This window comes from Danio rerio, chromosome 4 (genome assembly GCF_049306965.1).
Source record: "Danio rerio strain Tuebingen ecotype United States chromosome 4, GRCz12tu, whole genome shotgun sequence".
NCBI classification, from domain to species: Eukaryota; Metazoa; Chordata; class Actinopteri; order Cypriniformes; family Danionidae; genus Danio; species Danio rerio.
The window spans coordinates 69,684,300-69,704,174 of NC_133179.1; the positions used below are offsets into that span (position 1 = coordinate 69,684,300).

Below are 19,875 nucleotides of genomic sequence, written 5' to 3' on the forward strand. Positions count from 1 at the left end.
AATATCCAAAAATGCCATTTAAATTGTAAATAAATCTGTGTTTGAAAAATTAATGAAGGCAGTGTAAGTTGTTTCATTTGAATTATTTAGCCTGAAATATTTCGGAAATGTTTCTCAAAATACAATATATATATTGTTCTCAAGTGGAAAAAAGGTTTTGTTTCTTACCCAGATATTTAAAAGGAGCATATTTTAGAGCAGAAATCACAATACGGTGAAACTGTGATATCATTATCCAAGGTTATCATACCGTCATATCTCATGCCTAAAATATAGTAACGCTAATCCCGAAATAGTTTTGGTGTTTTAGAATGACCAAAACGACAGTTCTGGGGCCTCATGTACGAAGACTTGCGTGGAAATCTTACTAAAACATTGCGTAGGCACAAAGCTGTAAATGTGCGTACGCAGAAAGAAATTCAGATGTATGAAATACTGCGTACGCCGAATCTCACGCATATTCTTTTGTACATCTGAATGAACGTGAAACTGAGCGCAACATGCACGAGCACAAAACCCCTCCCTGCTCCTCCCCCGTATGAATATGCTAATGACTATGCTAATGGCAAAACCCAACGAAAAAGCAACGGCAAAAGCAAGCAAAAAGAGAAACTTTGAACAGAATGTGAATTGGAGGTGCTGCTTTCGGAGGTAGATCGGAGAAAAGCGGTGTTATTTGCAAGTTTGTTCTCCGGAATTAACAACAAAAGAAAAAAAATAGAGTGGGAGAGTTTAGCTGATGCAGTTAACACAGTTGAGTCTGAACATATCGCACTGAGTGCATTAAAAAAAATGAAATAGTGTGATTTATATCTGTAAAATGTTGCAGGACGCTTAATAGTCTCAGTGGCGCGCTCGTAAGACGCATGTGATCATGAATTGATACGTTCGAGCATGAACTCGGCTCGAATCCAGCGTCTGAACTCTTTCTCCTTTTTTTCCCCCGCTACATATCAGATTTTGCCAACTATTTATCACGAGAAAGACAAGTAGGAACCATTAATAAGTTTGTGCATCATATTTTATTTGCACATTTATTGAATGGAAATGTTTCTGATTCACGCATGCAAATTCATCTTCAGATAGTGTCTTTATAGCAATGTGCGTGCAGTAGATCACTCAGATTACATTGGGAAAACAGGCGACCGCTGCAAATTGTGCTTTACTGTTTAGCTGGTCAAATGTATGGTATGGAAACCTTATATACCTGCTGAACCCGTCTCATACAGCTGCCATTGCAAGGCTCAGACACTTTGTAGAGAGGAATTTAACACAACTGCCTCTAGGAGTCGCCAATGGAAACAAAACAGACACGCACAAAAAATGTGCGTACGCCTGCCAGAAAGCTGCCGTGAAGCTGCGCACATTCCCACGTTCAGTTCATTGTTAGTAAATACAAACGTGAGCGATTCTGAGCGTGAAACCTGGCGTACGCAAAGTTTTTGTGCGTACGCAGCGTTGATACATGAGGCCCCAGATGTTTTACAGTGTGCTCAGCCGGCCGATTTGTCCATTAACACACATTTTTAGCATCACATGATCTCATATAACAAAATCACAGGACCTATTTTAATGCACATGCTGGAATTTGTTCGGTAAAAGTGTTTCCATCGCAGTTTATTCGCATATTTTCTTATTGAATAAAAAGTTTATCCTATTCAGTTATGTGCATACATATTTTATGCGTAGTTTTAAAAGTTATGCGCATCTTGGGATTTCCATCCAACTATTTTTATGCGCATAAAAAAACGGTTCATGGAAATGTTAAGATGCGCATAACTTTTGTCTTAGCTTGTAAGGCTAAGGCGAGAAATACGATTTCGTCTTTTAAAAAAAAAAGCCATCAAAAACTCAGAGTTTAAAGAATAAAATCTCCTCATGACCAGGTTAGGTTCACAGAGTAAGTTACCACATTAACCGACTCAGAGTAAAGGTTACCTCTCTTACAGAAACAGGCTTGACTTACCCTGCTTCTTTAGTTTGACAAACCTGCCATTTTAAAACGGAAAACCCAGAGGCTGTATCTCAATTCCAAGAACGCAGAGAACACGCTTGCATTTTTGGGAGACTGGTCTTGCCAGGTCACCTCGGAAGTACGAACTCGTGAGACTGAAAGAACAGAGAATGCATCCTGTGGGAAATGAGATGCAGCGTTCAACATGGTCACATGACCTTCACACGTTTTAAATGTACAATTATTTAAACATTGCAGCATTCATACAATAATTTATTGTTTTTTCCCCTCTTCAGCAAAATATCTATGCATAAAGGCCGTACAAATATACGTTGTACAATATAAATAAAACTGATTTTAATACGAATTTCCGCAAATGAACACCCTTAATGTGCTTATTCCTTTATTAAGATGTTTATGGTTACGTTTATACTCACCGTTTCGTTTAGAGAAACTCCTGAGGTAAATCTCTGAACTTTATTAATAAATCTATATAAAATGCTGCACTTCGTACCTTCAGTCGCAAAGACTTCTGGTACTTCTAGAGAGAGTTCAGTGCTCAAACTCGATATACTCGATATGAGGAATACATACAGGAAGTTTCACGAGTTCTTGAGTATTGGAACTGAACTTTGGCAGAGGATGATGACGTTACATGAGGACGCAAGACCGCTGAAGAACGCATATTGAGAAACAGCCAGAGTTTCTCTTATTTCAGGGTTAACATACCCTGAGTTTTAGGTTACACCTAATGTTTACATTCGTAATATTTACATTATCTGCTAATTAACCTCATAGGGAGCTCTGAATCTGCATCTCATTTCTGAGTCTACTACTGTCCACTGGAGGTCGCATTTCAGTTGTGGACAATATAGTTTGAGAGCCTTCCTGACTGAATGAATTAAATACGCGGACTTCCAACAAGGCAACCCGGGCTGCTGAAATATAATTGGCTAAACTGGCAGTGGGTGGGGTACAGAACCAAAACAAAGACAGCCGTTGTGACATGGAAAGCACATTTTTAAAGCATTGCATTGTTTTTTAGATAAACAAGAAAGTTCTCTTGGCAAGTTTCTTAAATATCTGGTTTTATGGTATTTTTATGCTTTAGAAGAGTCAAAAATTTACGTACAGCCCCTTTAAATCGATCTCCTTCCATTCAAAACCAAATATTAAGAATAGATTGTCCCCCCTTTCTCCTTTTAATTCACTCAGGTCCTCCTGAGTCACAAAACAAGCAGTGGACAAGCTTCAGCTTACTTCAGATTTATTGGCATATTTCACAACTGCTTTCGGCGATATAGCTCAGTTTTAAATCCCCTGTCCTAAGTCGGGACAAGGAAATAGCAGAAGTTTCAGCCGTAACCCTTTAATTTTTTGAAAAGAGGAGTAGCTAAAAAACACCAGAACCAAGCAAGCAACAAAGACAATGACTTATTGGGAGTGCATGAGATTGATTTGAGTGTGATTCAGAACGTCCACTATGGTTTCGGACACCACTACCAATGGCTGCTCTTTCAAATTGTGCACTACTTAGGGCTGGCAACTTCAGCCCAGGAGGGCCACTGGCCTACAGAGTTCATCACTTATCAAGCTAGGCAGTGTCTTCAAGACCAGCTACAGGCAGGTGTGTTTGATTAGGGTTGGAGGTAAACTCTGCAGGACACCAGCTCTCCAGGACCTAAGTTGCCTATTCATGATTTAAAAGTATGGCATTTCAGTGGAGTAAACAGCAGCATTGAATGTTTGTTGCTAGAATAATCGGCAAGAGACAAATTGAAATGCTCGCTTGGGCAAATTTTGAGAATTGTTATTGTGGCCAGACTTTAGATGTGCTTAGCTATGTGCAATTTGCAGGTCCTTTCAGTGAACCTCTATCCAGACTGATGACATGTAATCTCTTCAGTGTGAAGCTTCATGTGTTGGTTGAGGGAATTTCACATCTAAATCTCTTTCCACATCATCACATGCGAACGGTTTTGTTCCAGTGTGATGAGTTTTCATGTGTCGAATTTGGGTCTCTTTACTTATAAAGTTTTTACCACACTGCATGCAAGTGTAAGGTCTCTCTCCAGTGTGCGTTCTCATGTGAATTTTAAGGCCGTTTTTCTGGGCGAAGCCCTTTCCGCATTGTGCGCAGGTGTAAGGTTTCTCTCCGGTGTGAACTCTCATGTGGACTTTAAGGGCTGGTAATTGACTGAACCTCTTTTCGCAGTACTCACAGGCAAAAGGCTTCTCTCCGGTGTGAATTCTCATGTGCGATGTGAGGTTTTCCTTTTGACTGAAACTCTTTCCACACTCTGTACACGAGTAAGGCTTCTCTCCGGTGTGAACTCTCATGTGCTTTTCATAAGTTGCTTCGCAAAAGAAACTCCTTCCGCACTGCTCACATATTAAAGATTTCTCCGCGTGGTTCTTCATGTGCTGGTCAAAGTTTTCTTTCAGTTTAAAACTGCTTCCGCACTGATCACATATGAAATATTTATCTTTCGTATGAATCCTCATGTGTCGGTCGAGGTGATCTTTGCATGCATAACTCTTTCCACACTGATCGCACGTGAACGGTTTCTCTCCGGAGTGACTGATAATGTGAGACCTAAGGGTTGTCTTTTTTGTAAAACTCTTTCCACACTGTTGGCAGGTGTACGGCTTCTCTCCAGTGTGAACACGATAGTGAGCTTTAAGATTACCCATTTGACGGAATTTCTTTTCGCAATGCTCGCAGGCGAAAGGCTTCTCCCCTGTGTGAACTGCCATGTGCATTTCAAGGGTGTATTTTTTACAGAAACTCCTTCCACACTCGGTACACCAGAAAGGCTTCTCTCCGCTGTGAGTTTTCATGTGCTTGTCAAAACCTGATTTTGTATTGAAACTCTTTCCACACTGATCACACGTGGAAAGGTTCTCTCCAGTGTGAATTCTCATGTGAACTTTAAGGCTTTGTTTTCGACTAAAATGTTTTCCACACTGATGACAGGGGAAAGATTTGGTTTTCTCAGCTCTTTCACATGAAGTGTTCTTCGCCACTGAAGATGGTTCATCGGTCATTGAATCTTGGTGTTTCCCACACTGATCTTTCTCTTCAATTTCATTCAGTACTTGAGTCTCTTCTTTCAGCACCATCAGCCCTAAAGTGAAAAAACACCAGTTAACACCAGCTTAAAAAGGCACAAAACAGCAGACATGAAAACCAGCACATAATACTGAAACCATTGAGTGCTACAGGGCTCAGCATTAGGTCCTCTACTTTTACCGTTAAAGTCAGAACGATCTGTGAGGCAAGCAAGGGGTAAAAAGACCTTAATTTGGTCCTCGAGGACACGCTCATGTTGACTAGTCTGAATGAGCCAAACATATGGATATATTTTACGGCAGAGTCTTCTGTAATAAACTAACCGTGACAACTAGTGTGACGATCCGAATGCAGCATTTATTTAGAATAGGCAAAGATTACAGCAGGAGCAGTAGATGGCAGAAATCAAAACTAGAGATTTTAGACCTGGAAAGAAGGTATACTTAGCTTTAGAAAAGCTTTAAAGTCTGACAGATCTACTTATTTTTCAACTTTAATAAAAGAAAACAACGTCCTAAGGTTCCGTATAACAATGTGGCTAATCTAACTAAAAATTACTTTACTCCACACAAGCAGTAACGACTTCATGAGTTTCTTCACATGCAAGATTGATAATATCTGATATAAAATAAGCACCATCAATCTGTCTCCTACAGCACTGTCCCAATTAAAGCACTGTAGATCATTACCGGATAAACTTCAGACTTTCTCAGCAGTAGGTAAGAACTGCCTAAACTGTCAAAGTCCTCCAAATCAACAACATCTATGTTAGATCCTACACCAGGGATGGGCAAACTTGGTCCTGGAGGGCCGGTGTCCTGCATAGTTTTGCTCCAACCCTAATCAAAACACACCTGCCTGTAGCTTTCTAGTGATCTTGAAGACTCTGAGTAGTGTGTTCAGGTGTGTTTGATTAGTGATGGAGCAAAAGTCTGCAGGGACACCGGGCCATCCCTGTCCTACACCAACCAAATTATTAAAACAATTGGTTTCAGAAGTTGCTGAACCTGTTTTTAACATTTTAAATTCATCCTTACTTTTAGGAAATGTACCCAAACCTCTGTCACAACTTGATCCCAAAGAATTAATATATTATAGAACTGTTTCAAACCTGCATTTTCTATCAAAGATACTAGGAAAAGGTGGAACTACTCAATTAGGTTCCTTCCTGCAAAGAAACGACATTTGTCAGAAATTCCAATCTGGATTTAGAGCATTTCATAGCACAAAAACAGCACTCCTGATGCTGCGTTCACACCAGTCGCGGAACGCGCATCAAGCACGAGTGATTTACATGTTAGGTCAATGCAAACGCGCGAATAGACAGACTGCGGCGCGAATGACACGAATTGCGCAAATGGCGCGATACGTGCGAATGGCGCGGCGCGAATTGAGCGTTTTGCGCGAGTTCGAAAATCTGAACTTCAGCGGACATTCGCGCTGTGTTAACCAATCAGAAGCTTGCTCTTGTGGGGGCGTGATTGTGACGTAGAACCTGTTGATGGTGTCCCGGGGAAAATCCTCCAGGCGACACCGACAACAAGTCATCAAACTGGGCTTGGCTCAATCAGAAGCACCGCTGAAAGCCTCCGTGATCCAGGTTCAGTTTCTGGAGGAGTTTATTAGCTTACAGAGCTGGATGCACCTCTAAAAGCATGTAGCGGACTCAGACACGGTCCTAAACGTATCGACGCTGTTTTTCAGCCTTCAAAAAGTACATAAACACTGTTATTTTCTCAATAAAATCCATGTTAGCCTTTTAGCAACGAAGCAACAGTCACGGAGCAGACAGAAGCCCTGCCCATCACGCGAATCCACATCTGTTCTGAAGTGAATTTGACGCGCGAATGAAGCGAGTAAACTCAAATGTTTACACGGCTATTTACGCTGGAATAGCGCAACTTATCCGCGCGTTCCGCATTTGGTGTGAACACAGCATAAGAGTCACGATTGACCTGCTTCTATCTTCCTACCATGGTTGCATTTCTCTTCGTGTTGCTTAATTTCTTTTCGTGGACCACAGTGCTGCATTTGATACTAGTAATCATAACATTCCCATTGACAAGCTTGAAAATGATGTTGGTATTACTGGAACTGCATTGGCTTAGTTCAGGTCTTATCTACCTGAACTTTATTAATTCGTGTCAGTTATTGAAAAGCCATAATACCGATCAAAAGTACACTGTGGGGTCCCACAAGACTCAGTTCTTGATTCCTTAAGTGTTACATTATAAATGCTACTGCGCTCCTTCGTGAATCACCACCTTATCGTAGTGGAGGGGTTTGAGTGCCTGAGCTATCCTAAGAGCTATGTTGTTGGGGGCTAATGCCTGGTAGGGTCTTCCAAGCAAAAAGGTCTTAGGTGACAGGTCATACTAAACGCAGTTCAAAAACCCTTTATGCTATAAAGGGCCTGTGCATTGTGGAACAGGTGGTGGTCGAAGGTTAGGACCACATCAAACCGATTGTCAGTCACAGAAACTGGCTCTAGGCACATAGAATTTCACCTCACTGGGAAGGAGCCCGAGCTTGAGCGGGAGCTTGAACGATACTGACTAGAGATAGTTGGGCTCACCTCTAGGCAGAGCTTGGGCTCTGGAACTCTACTTCTTGAGATGGGTGGGCTTTCCTTTACTCTGGAGCTGTCCACGGTGGTAGGCAGCAGGCTAGTGTGGGCTTGCTGATAGCTCCCCAACTTAGCCGCCATGTGTTGGAGTTTTCCCTGGTGAACGAGAGGGTCGCGCCCCTGTGCCTTCTGGTCACTGTAGTTTGAGCCTGCGGGTCAAATGCCAGTGCAGAGTTCCCGACTTCCTTGGGAGGGATGCTGGAAGCAGCATTAGGAGGTTACATTCATTCATTTTTAACCACTTTCCTGGGACCGGGTCGCAGATGCAGCAGTCTTAGGAGAGAACCCCAGACTTCCCTCTCCCCAGACACTTCCTCCAGCTCCTCCGGGGGGGATCCCGAAGCGTTCCCACCCTGAAACCAGACCTGGGGTTGGGGCTCATATGAGAGGTCGGGTTTTTGCCCATAGAACCCCGCCAGGCTTAGCCCAAAGGAGCAACGTGGGACCATCCTCCTGTGGGCCCACCTCCTGGAGGAGCCCCAAGGGCCCGGTGCATTGTGGAACGGGTGGTGATCAAAGGTTAGGATCACAACAACCCAATCGTCCGGCAAAGAATCTAGGATTCAGCTTGCTCCCCGTTTAGTCACCTGATGATTTTAGGAATTTTAAAGGGTCATGAAACACCAAAACACATTTTTTTAAATGTTGATAGTTATACATGTGTCACATGCTGCTTAAAATACTATTAGGACACATATATTTCACTAAAGACTGAAAATTTGTTTTTTTTTTGCATTATTTTGAGCAAATTTGTTCTTCCGTTTTGAAGCTTATTTTTGAAGTTGCGTCACAGTGATTAGATTTGTTTGGAGAAACGAATCATCAGTGTTGCATTTATAAATGTGCTGCAACGAAGGTTTTATTTTCATTTCCCCGCTATGAGAGCGCAGCTGGACTCACGTGTGGATTATAGTGGTCTGGTAACACGCGACAGAAATACGTTTGTAAGGAACATTTTTAACTCGAGAGCTTATCGCATCTGGAAACGGTGAAATCCAGATTTGTTGCTCGTCTCCTTTTAAAAGAAGACGCGGTTCTAGTTGGTGTTAATTGTCTTGTCTCTACAAACTTGGTAAGCGATCAGTGGTCTTTGTTTGTTTATGATGGCAACGTTAGTTCGTATCGTCAGCAGTACTCTTTCAGTGTTTAAAGACGGACCTTAGTCAAAATGATTTAGTTACTGAGTTTACGGTACGTTAATATCACTACAATATTATAGACTGAAAGATCCCCAGAAAGAACACCGCAATCAAACTATAACCGTCATGTAGGATTTTCGCCGCATTTTGTGACAGGATAGTCTATACTCCTGGGAAAAAGGAATGTAATTTTTCTTTTTCCTTTCATCAAACAATTATTGGTCGTTTAAGGGTCATATATTCACTGAAAGGGCGAGGCAGTGGCGCAGTAGGTAGTGCTGTCACCTCACAGCAAGAAGGTTCGAACCTCAGCTCAGTTGGTGTTTCTGTGTGGAGTTTGCATGTTCTCCCTGCCTTCGCGTGGGTTTCCTCTGGGTGCTCCGGTTTCCCCCACAGTCCAAAGACATGCGGTACAGGTGAATTACCGCTAAATTGTCCATAGTGTATGTGTGTGTGTGGATGTTTCCCAGAGATGGGTTGCGGCTGGAAGGGCATCCGCTGTGTAAAAACTTGCTGGATAAGTTGGCGGTTCATTCCGCTGTGGCGACCCCGGATTAATAAATGGACTAAGCCGACAAGAAAATGAATGAATGAATATTCACTGAACTTCTACTGCTGTGTGTGGGATGCTGTGCATACTATTTAGCATTTCTGCAGAAGTAGACAAATGCTGGTCCAAAATTAAATTCAGCTCTGCAGAAACTTCCTGTCTGAAGAAAGGTGAACACAGAGCACACAAAGTTTTATGCTTTTACTGTTGTGCAGAGAATTCGTAGAAAAAGAGGACTTATGCCTGGGGTGGAGCTAATGGAGGACTGGACAATGATTGACAAATGACGAATTTCACTAAACTCCACCTGTTAATATCAGCTGCCTATGTAACCCCGCCAGTCCTACACCACCCAACCTGCTCCAAGCTGGGATCGAACAGGCGACCTTCCGCATGGGAGTCGGTTGCTCTACTACGAAGGCTAAAGACCATGGCCTCTAGTGTCTGTTGCTAGAGCACCTTTAGAGGTCAGAGGAGTCTGGCGCCACCTACCAAATGCATTTAAGGGTGCTTTCACACCTACACTTATGTTTCGGAACGTGTCTGGATTGCCCAGTTAGCGCGGTTCGTTTGGCATATGTGAACAGGGCAATCGCGTTCTGTTCCGCGCCAAAGTAATCGCTCCGAGATCGCTTGAATGAGGTGGTCTCGGCTCGATTGAATTGAACCCTGGAGCGGTTCGATTACAGTGAGGAAGCGATCCGATCCGAGCGCGGTTATATCACAGTGTTTTATGGATATGTAATAGGCTTACGACTATATGAAGAGAGAATTATGAGTAGGGCGGGAAGTTTCGCGAGTCTCCGGATGCCCGCAAACGAGTGATGATCTCCCGGTAATCTCGCGTCTCCCTCTCAGTCCTCAAATAGACATCGTCGAGCACCCTTCACCCCTCCCCACCGCATCTCTCCTCAGACACATCGCACGCGCACCCTGTCAATCACCACCAAACCACCACCTCTCCTGACAGCTGAGTGGGACGCTGCAAAATAAACCCTGACACTCTGACCAATGTAAGGAGAGTTTACTCGCACGTGACTTGTTTTAGCTCTTTAGGTCCGATTAGAAACTTTGCAGTGTGAAAGCGAACCGCTCCAAGAGCAAAGAGCAACAATGTAACATTTGTAATCTCTGTTTCGGAACAACTGAATCGATTCACAGGTGTGAAAGCAGCCTAAGTTACCGAGAAATGAACTTTGAGAAATGAACACTAACCTGTTTGTTCCTCAGGATCTTCATGTTTCAGTGTAAACACTTCTGTAATCCTCAGATCTTCACTCTCCTCTTTAAGAGACGTCATCTTTATATTGGTTGATGATAATAAAGAGATCTCAGTCGCTTCTCCGGGAGTTTTTCTCAGCGTTTAGTCACTTTACTCTGTTTAAGATAAGAAAAAAAAGAGAAATTAAATGAATATCGCACATTCATGAAAACACTGAGTTTGTAAAACTAGCTTGTTTACACTGTTTTGACTAGATCAGGGTTGTCCAAACTTTTTGGGCCGAGGGCCAGATTAAAAAAAAAAAATGTTGTCCCGGGCCAAATTTTACACACATCACACAGACACGCATATATATACATATATATATATATATATATATATATATATATATATATATATATATATATATGGATGGATGGATAGATGTGTGTGTGTGTATATTATTATGGAATTATTTTATTTCGTCATCCAACTGTGTTTCTAAAAAGACTTAAGTTTTTAAAAAAACTTGAATCTTCTCTGGGCAAATTACAGTTGCAACACTCATCCTTTATAAATTCTCCATCAGTAAAGGGTTTCCTGTGCTGTGCGATCAGCTGAGCTACCTCATAACTAGCCACACTGCAAAAAAATGCTTTTCTTACTTCGATTTTTGTTGTCTTGTTTCGAGTCCAAATATCTAAAAATTCGCAAATCAAGAAAAATGTTCTAGTCAAGCAAAACATATAGTCTTGTTTTGAGAAATAATATGCTAATATTAAGAGAGTTTTTCCTTAAAACAAGCAAATTAATCTGCCAATGGGGTAAACAAAATAATCTTACGTCAAAAGGAAAAACAAGATTATTTTGCTTACCCCATTGGCAGATTAATTTGCTTGTTTTAAGGAAAAACTCTCTTAATATTAGCATATTATTTCTCAAAACAAATTAGAAAATTCTCCTTTATTTAAGATTTTTTAGCATTTTTGCAGTGCAGTTTAGAGTTTTCTTGCATTTTATTAGCACAAAAAAACTGCTGTTGTTGAGCTGATAGGGCAGCTGCTAATTGTTTTACTTTTTGATCTCATTCGCCAAAATGTGATTATCAATTATGTTTCCTTCGATTTGGTCGGTTGGTTTTACATCATAACAAGAAGTGCTGCCTAATTGAAGTCATGTAATAGCGACACCCGGTGGTTATTTATTGAATTACGTTCATTTTTGTATAGCGGGCCAGCTTCTATTAATATTTATAAAAAGCCTCGCGGGCCACCACAAAACTGATTGCGGACCGCAGATGGCGCGCGGGCCGTAGTTTTGGACACCCCTGGACTAGATAATGACATCAACGTGACGAATCCAGTGACGTATCATTTATTTACTACCAGAACTATCAACAAGAATACAAATAAGACACCAAAGATAGACACTACTAGGAGACAGCACACACTCCTTGAACAAATATTTTGAGTGGATGCCGTTTGGGCGACGTCTACGGAAAATCAACTCAGCAATTCAGTTATGTAATAAACGGAGATAACCGATGGGTAATTATTAGGCCCACATGGAATCTGCGCGGTTGGATTCCCGCAGATGTTTAGCCCATAACTAATTCTGTTTATTCACTCGAGTAAATGTGTGTACATCTATATTTATTCACTTTTTAAATTAATTACAGTAATCTTATTGACTAATATGAAAACGTTCATCTGATTTATGTACAATACAGTACTACTTTCTGTCTTTTAGAAGAGATATTATATGAGACTTGCTTTGTTTACCAAATAAAGTGAGTCTAACTGGATTTGCAATTGTAAACATTAAATAAAAGTTAATAAGGTATTTTTTTTATTTCGCATATTAAGGTTTTAGTTACGATACTCCCAAAATAATTCTGCAGAAATCCGCAGATTTTTACTTAAAATACTTAGCAGGAATAGCAAAAAACGTCCGCAGATTCTGTCTGGCCCTAGTCATTATTTATTATTATTATTATTAATTTTTAAAATGTAAATTATTGTTGTTGATTTTATTCCTCCTTTTTTTTCAGTTTTGTTTGTGTCCTTGATGTTAAGTGTTGGTGTTTATGTGTTATTCTTGTTCTCCCTGCTAAAAAAAAGCTGCTTAAACCAGCCTGGTTTTAGAGGGGTTTTGGGCATTTCCAGCCTGGTCTTAGCTGGTCAGGCTAGGGTTTAAGACGGACACAGCTGGTTTTAGCTTGGTTTTATATTCACACATTCGTTCAGTGACAGCTCCATACATTGTTAACTATGGTCCTTTGAATATTCAGACTAAAATCACATGTAAGTATGACTACAAAACAACATTAGCACTCTTTAATTGACTGTGAACTATGTTGTACTTTGCTGGTTGTTGGCTGCTAATATGATTTTACTATTATGAATTTCCAATTAATACTTATCTGAGATTATATTATTAATGAGAAGGACTGAATGTGCGAATATAAAACCAACTTTACCTTAATGGTTTTAGAGGGGTTTTGGCCATTTTCAGCCCGGTCTTAGCTGTTCAGGCTGAGGAAATGGCTGAAACTAGGGATGGGCGGATCGATCCTGAAGTATCGATATTTTCGATACCGGGAATGTATCAATAGGATCGATCCTCAAGTAAAAGTATCTATCTTTTCTGGGGGTTTTTCTTACAGGGTGATCAGAGTTTTTAGAATATCTTAATAGTTATACAGCCGCATATTATGTAAATATTTACTTAAATAGGAACACGACTGGGAACTATAACTTTCTTCCGCTGTATCTCTGCTAATAGGACATCGTTAGATGACGGCACAGTAGTACAGATACCGCACACACCCAGCGCAGGTCGTAAAACTCGAGAGCGGAGCTGTGGTCATCATGACTGAACATAAAAGTATTATCTGAAGTTATTTTACTACAGTAAATATTGACGAGGCTTTGCATACCTGTCACAAAACTATTCGCCACAGTGGCAATCAATTGTCTGTTGTCAAGGCTTTATTTATTTTTTGTTAGGCAACTATTTGTTTTATTATATTGTACTTTTCAAAAGCAAAAGATTTTGATCGGTAAACAAAAAACAGGCTCAAAAAGGAGAGTTTCAACAGTCGTTTATTTCAATAAATAAACTATTAAAGGAAAGGTTTGTGCAATGCATTATTTTTCATAATATTTGGTGCTATTTAGCCAATTATGGGTCTGTAATTTCAATGAATGTAAAAAGGAATCATGCGTCTTGTGTTTTATTTAATTATAATAATGATAATAAAAATGACAAAGGTGATAAACATTTTTTTTTAAATCACTATAAAATATTTAATTTAAGTAGTGGTATCGATGTTCCTTGTCTTGAAATACTTGGTATCAGAACGGAAACAAAAATATTGGCATCACCCATCCCTAGCTGAAACCAGCCTGGAAATGGCCAAACCTCTCTAAAGTCAGGCTGGTGGAAGCTGGATTTTTCATCAGGGATATGTGAAGCAGCACCACCATGTCAGAATGAATTGCCCCAAAGGGAAGCTTTAAACTAACTAACTAAAGGTGCAGCCAGTAGTAACAACAAAAACAGAACATGAAAACAAAAATGCCAGGGTAAATTAATATAAATTAGTGTAACCTTTTAAAACGACCTCAAATGGTCAGAAGCAAAATATCACAGAAAATACATTTATCAACGTAAATCAATGAATTATTTCTAAAAACATTTGATTCAAATCGACGTTACTGACTTTTGCTGGTTTAATCTCTACTAAATTCGTGTTTGTTTACTGACAGATTCACGATAGAGAAATTAGAAGCACCTTTTCTGCTAACGCTACTCGCGTTCGCTTTAAACTCCCAATAATTACGCTTTTATTACTATTATATAGCATTTATTTAGCATTGCTTGTAAACTATTCTATAATATAATATGAACAGAGCTTCAGCGTTTAAAACACAAACCTTTTTGTTGAACCGCAAACACGGTTGCGCGGCGCAGGTTTATGACGTCATAGTCCATTTTCAAAATAAGAGTCTCGTGTAGACCTGAGCGATTTGGGGAAAATTCATTCTTCAACAGTGCGTATACACACTTCATAAGAGTAATACAACACGCTGAACAATATAAAACGTGTGTGTGTTTTGATTTAATCAATGATTTTAAGTTTACTGAAAGGGCGAGGAGTGGGGTAACAGAATAAAAGGTAGACGTTTGCATCTTATTTAAAGAATGAAAAAAAGTTTGGCAGCAGGAGGAATGATGTGGTGTTGTTAAGAAACACGTAGTGGACATCATTGTTTATTAAATCAGTGTCTGAATAGAATGGGAAAGTATTAAACATGTTGTGATAAATGTGGACAACATGAAACAACACATACATCTGGAATGTGTGGCGTAAGATTGAGATTTCGATTAAGACAAGTCCTAAGATTCATTCATTCATTTTCTTGCCGGCTTAGTCCCTTTATTAATCTAGGGTGGCCACAGCGGAATGAACCACCAACTTATCCAGCAAGTTTTTAAACAGCGGATGCCCTTCCAGCCGCAATCCATCTCTGGGAAACAAGTCCTAAGATCAAATGGTGTAAATAACCTCTCGTTTCAGGTCTTGTTAGGAAAGGAGATCACAGATAGAATGTCGATTTATTCATTATTTACAAGAAACAAAAGTGATTAAGATATTTAAAGAATTGTTAGGTTAAATAAGGAAATTATTTAAAAGTTGAGAGCCAAAACACTCAGGACAGGCCTGTAGCCAGCCTATTGAAAGGGGTAGTTAGTGCTGTATTTTAGTGACATTTTAACCACTAATCTTTGCTGGATTAACTTGTCAGATGGTGCTCATGACCACACTTTTCGACTTTTGCCAGAGTTTACCATACTATTTTACGACAAATTATTTACTTACAAATGCGCATTTTACAAATGATGTCATGTGATTAGCATTTTAAATGTAAGCCTTAACAGTTTATCATTTTTATTGCTCCTTCAGGAAAGACACATGCTGTTTAAGCTTGTTCGGGAGCTTGGTTTTTGCCATATGATGGATATAGGGATACACGATTAATTTTAACCAACCAATGCTATTTGAAAATGATTTGCTTCAATGTTCATTCTGAATTATTAATTGAAACTGAACATATTGACCCTATCATACACCCAGCGCAGTGTGGCACAAGGCGTGGCGCAGTAGTCTTTTGCTAGTTTAAGCTTGGCGCAAGAGTCGTTTTGAGGCGTTGCGCTACGGTGTTTAAATAGCAAATGCATTAGCGCTCATTTGTGCGCCCATAGGCGTTCTGGTCTAAAAAGGAAGGCGTTCTGAGGCGGACCGCTGGCGCGTTGCTATTTTGAGAATCTATAATAGATTTTTCATTAGACCAAAACAAACTCGGTCTAAACTCCGGCACAGAGTTGTGCCTCGCTTACAAACTGCTTAATACGCACAAGAGAGCAATAGGCAAATATCTTTACATATGAAAAAATGTAAATATTAAGGATATTTATAGGATATAATAAGAATAGATATAGAATATAAAGGATTAAAATATTACAAAACATTATTTTCTAGCCTACATAAATATGAAAAATCACTGCTTTTATATGTCTTCTGTATCTCGGGAGGCTTTTTCAGTTCATTCATAACAATTTGCTTTTGTATAATGTTATTATTATTAGCAGTATTATTTATTATATCCATATTTATATTTGTTTTATTAAAAACAAGCTTAGATTTGCCCACCTGCAGGTTTTAGACCATATGGGGCACAGCATGTGTTTTAGGATATAACTCAGGTTTTTGAAGACATTTTGCTATTATTATTCATTTATTCGTTTGCTGGAAATTAGAACTGAATTTAGAAATAGTTTTGAAACGAATATTTGCGTTTAACAAACGCAATTAATTATTTATAGACTAATTGATGTCTGTGCGTAAAGGTTTCCCTATCCAAGAGCGAAAGTGATCCATTATCTCTCATTCACACGCAGTAGATGCTCTGTTTAACAGTTTTCTGTTAAATAACTGTTAACTATTTGCTTGTGAAATGCTCATTTTTTCCACTTAGACTTACTTTGCGTCCTGTAAATAGCGAATGCGCTCTTGGCGCGACGCAGCTGGCTCTTAAAGGGAATGGGAGATGAGACTCTAATTGGTTTATTCTCAAAACACACCTATAACTCATCAAGAAAATTATTTCAACCCTTTTAGACCATGCGCCATTGCGCAAGGCAGATTTCCCGTCCTTAAATTAGCAAAAATGCGTTCTGACACGCCCTGAAAGCGTTTGCGCCCTGCGCATGGACCGTCAAAATAGAGCCCATTATGTGTGATATTTAACAGGCAACATTTAAGCGGAGTGGACGAACAACCGTGATCTTGTTGGTTAGCCTAAGCCAAGTTAGCTATAGCCATTCAATGGGGTTTATGCACAGCTAGTGCTTTTCCATTTCATAAGAAGGTACAGCATTGACGATGAAATGTAATTAGCTGTGTTTATATATAATACTGTATATAAATACTAATATTAATTAGCCTAACTTTTCGGATTAATGAAGAAAATGTTTACAGTATTTTCCCACAAAAGAGGAGCAGTTTACTCAGATTTTGAGAAAGAGAACGGGTGCCAAACGGCAGGTAATTTTTTATATTGTCATTTGTGTATTATTTTTAGGCAATATCACTAATTTCTACACTTTTGTTACATTAGACATTAAATCAGGGACGAGACGAGAGATGTCGTCCTCTGTTGCTGATCTATTTGTTTGAAAAAGCGGAAGAGCTCATCCAGGAGTGCAATGTAAGTGTCTTAAACCGCGTTTCAGATATTTATGGTCTTCAGAAAACGGCATTTGAATTTTTTTGCATTTTTACAAAAAAAATAGCTTGGTCGCTACATTGTTGAATGCACGATTCCTTGTATAAACTTATTTCTTTGTACTCTAGTATACATTTTGAAAACATCCTGTCCATTACAAGTCAAAACACTTGTGTTATAGTGTCAGTCGGTAACGTTTATTCGAACATTTTGGAGAATTAGAGATACAAAGAAATGGTTTATTTCCTTAAAGCCTTTCCTTATTGTGTTTTGGTAAACCTTAAACATTTGAAATTTACAATTGCATAATTTAACAATCATAAACCTAATCTTTGTTTTACGATGTGGGAATTCATGGAGAATTGCTGCCTCCCAGAGGGATGACCAGCCATGAGGACGGCTGCATTTTCTTGGCTGGCTTGGAAAATCTAAAATTGCTGAGCTGGATTTAAACAAGTATTTATAAAACGTAATATATTTTATTAAGTTTCTGCCACAAATTCTCTGCAACATCCTTTTGGGGAAATGCCACTGCATTGACTGACACATGGTGTTGCTAATGCTTTGAGGGACAGCTTTTATACTGGTTTTATATGTTATGCAATACAGAAATTCTGTCAGATTTTAAAATGTGACTATTCCTACAAAAGAAAGTTGTCAGAACATTTTTTTTCCATGACGTGGATAAAGGACTTTTTTCAGAGCTTAACATTGCTGTAATTTCCCAAGAGATGGGTTGCAGCTGGAAGGGCATCCGCTGCGTAAAAACTTGCTGGATAAGTTGGCGGTTCATTCCGCTGTGGCGACCCCGGATTAATAAAGGAACTAAGCCGACAAGAACATGAATGAGTGAACATTGCTGTAAATTTAAATAGGTTTGTTCAACAAATTGTACCATTTTGTTATCGGTGGAACATGTAATAAAATGATATTTGGCAAAAATGCCAAATTGTGTATGTACTTCAATATAAGTTATATATTTTAAATTTTATGAATGAGTAATTTTCATTAACAATTTTGGGCAAAAGGTGAATTTTCTTAAATTGTAAAAGCATATTCTACTAATAATATTAAAATCATAATCTCTTACTCAAAAAATGTAGTAATTTTCACATGATTCATTCGAGTGGTTTTTGCTAAAAAAAATAAATAAATCTTGAAAACTACTTAAAAATATTACGTGCAATAGTGCAACCACTATTTTTTTTTAGTAAAAAGCACATACGATTTTTTACAGTGTAGATCTGCTTGAGGATGCTGCAATGTTTTTCTCCAATGACTGTAAAAAATATGGACGACGCGACAGCCCCTTTTCCCATTGAACGCCTTGAGGGCAAAACGCCTGCTTGACGGGCACAAACTGTCGCAAAAGACTGCTGAAATTGGAGCCTTGACATGCGCAGAAGGACTGTCTGATGGAGCCAGAGGAGGAGCCGCGAAAATGAGTCGAGCTTCCAACCAAACGCTTTATGTAAAATCAACCACGCCCCCCGAACTTCTCAGCATGCGTTTGCTGTCATATCAACACAAATGGATGTAATAACGTTAACAAATATGAGGGTTTTATATATTCAATCGCGCCAGCTCCGGACCGCAGCGTATAACGTACTCGCGGCGTCGCGGGCTGATTCCGGCTCGCATGCGGCAGCGCCGGCTCGCTCGGCCGCCGCATCTGGCTCGATTGACTCGGGCTGGAATCGGGTAGTGAGTCCAGGCATCCGGAGTAGGTCCAGCAGAGGTAGTCAGTCTGAGCTCTGAGGGGTAAGTCTCCGGCAGGCGAGAATCTAGCCGGAACTGGCCCGAGTGTATTTTGCTATCTGGGTGGTTAGGCATACGTGTATCAGCAAACTAATAAAGCCCGAAAAAAGCCCTGACCTTAGCGAATAAACAGTGTTCCACCAGATCATGTATGTCAGAAACTATAGTTTACTGCTGAACTCATTTTGTCATAGTAAAATAACACAGAAATCGAATAATAACAGTTCAGTCTCCTGCCGAAGCTCAGACGCGCTGCTTTGAGAAACTGTCAATCACGATGACACGCCCAGCATTAAATTACTGCTAAAAACAAACTGTTTACAAAAATGAAGATCTGCACCTATTTCAGAACAATAACCAGTGCCTTAATCGACCAGAACCATCTTTCGGGATATTTTATTGCAAGTGTAATTAATTTTTTTATTTGGGCTCAAGTCTCCTTCATTAACACGGAGGAGGCGGGCTTTATGACTTGTACTGCAGCCAGCCCCCAGGGGGCGATCTAACTGCCGAGACCTTCACTCAAACGCAGGCTTGCGGCACACTTGGTTTTTCTTAATAGGGTTGAGATCAGGGGAGGATGGAGGCCACACCATGAGTATCCCTGCTTTTATGCCCACAGCAGCCATTGCTATGAAAATGATTTTGCAACAAAAGGTACTGTTTATCTTTTTGTACTACGGAAGTGATCAGTCAGAGACTCTAGACCAATAGCCTCAAACTCGATTCCTGGAGGGCCACAGCTCTGCATAGTTTAGCTCCAACCACGTCCAAATCACACCT

At 39.8% G+C, this 19,875-nt stretch overlaps 2 protein-coding genes across 4 annotated transcripts in view; both read right to left on the minus strand.

Annotated features, from left to right (window-relative positions):
* Window positions 1–4,111, minus strand: part of LOC100333228 (uncharacterized) — a 21,276-nt gene extending 17,165 nt beyond the window's left edge. The window contains exon 1 of the mRNA XM_073948477.1: window positions 3,744–4,111. The gene's annotated coding sequence lies outside the window, so the exon portion shown is untranslated. The remainder of the gene's footprint in view (window positions 1–3,743) is intronic.
* Window positions 3,205–14,524, minus strand: znf1015 (zinc finger protein 1015). Of its 3 annotated transcripts, none has more exons than XM_073946301.1 (3): window positions 14,340–14,524; window positions 10,558–10,719; window positions 3,205–5,082 (listed from the first exon to the last, which is right to left on the minus strand). In XM_073946301.1, the coding sequence occupies exons 2-3, from the start codon at window positions 10,640–10,642 to the stop codon at window positions 3,857–3,859; spliced, it is 1,311 nt and encodes a 436-aa protein (XP_073802402.1). In that variant the 5' UTR covers window positions 10,643–10,719; window positions 14,340–14,524; the 3' UTR covers window positions 3,205–3,856.
* Between the last annotated feature and the right edge of the window lie 5,351 nt (window positions 14,525–19,875).

Bases quoted from the DNA above. Each gene is read 5' to 3' on its own strand.
- znf1015 (XM_073946301.1), bottom strand. From the start codon at position 10,642: ATGACGTCTCTTAAAGAGGAGAGTGAAGATCTGAGGATTACAGAAGTG. The intron at 5,083-10,557 runs GTTAGTGTTCAT...TTTTCACTTTAG, and splicing joins AGATCCTGAGGAACAAACAG to GGCTGATGGTGCTGAAAGAA.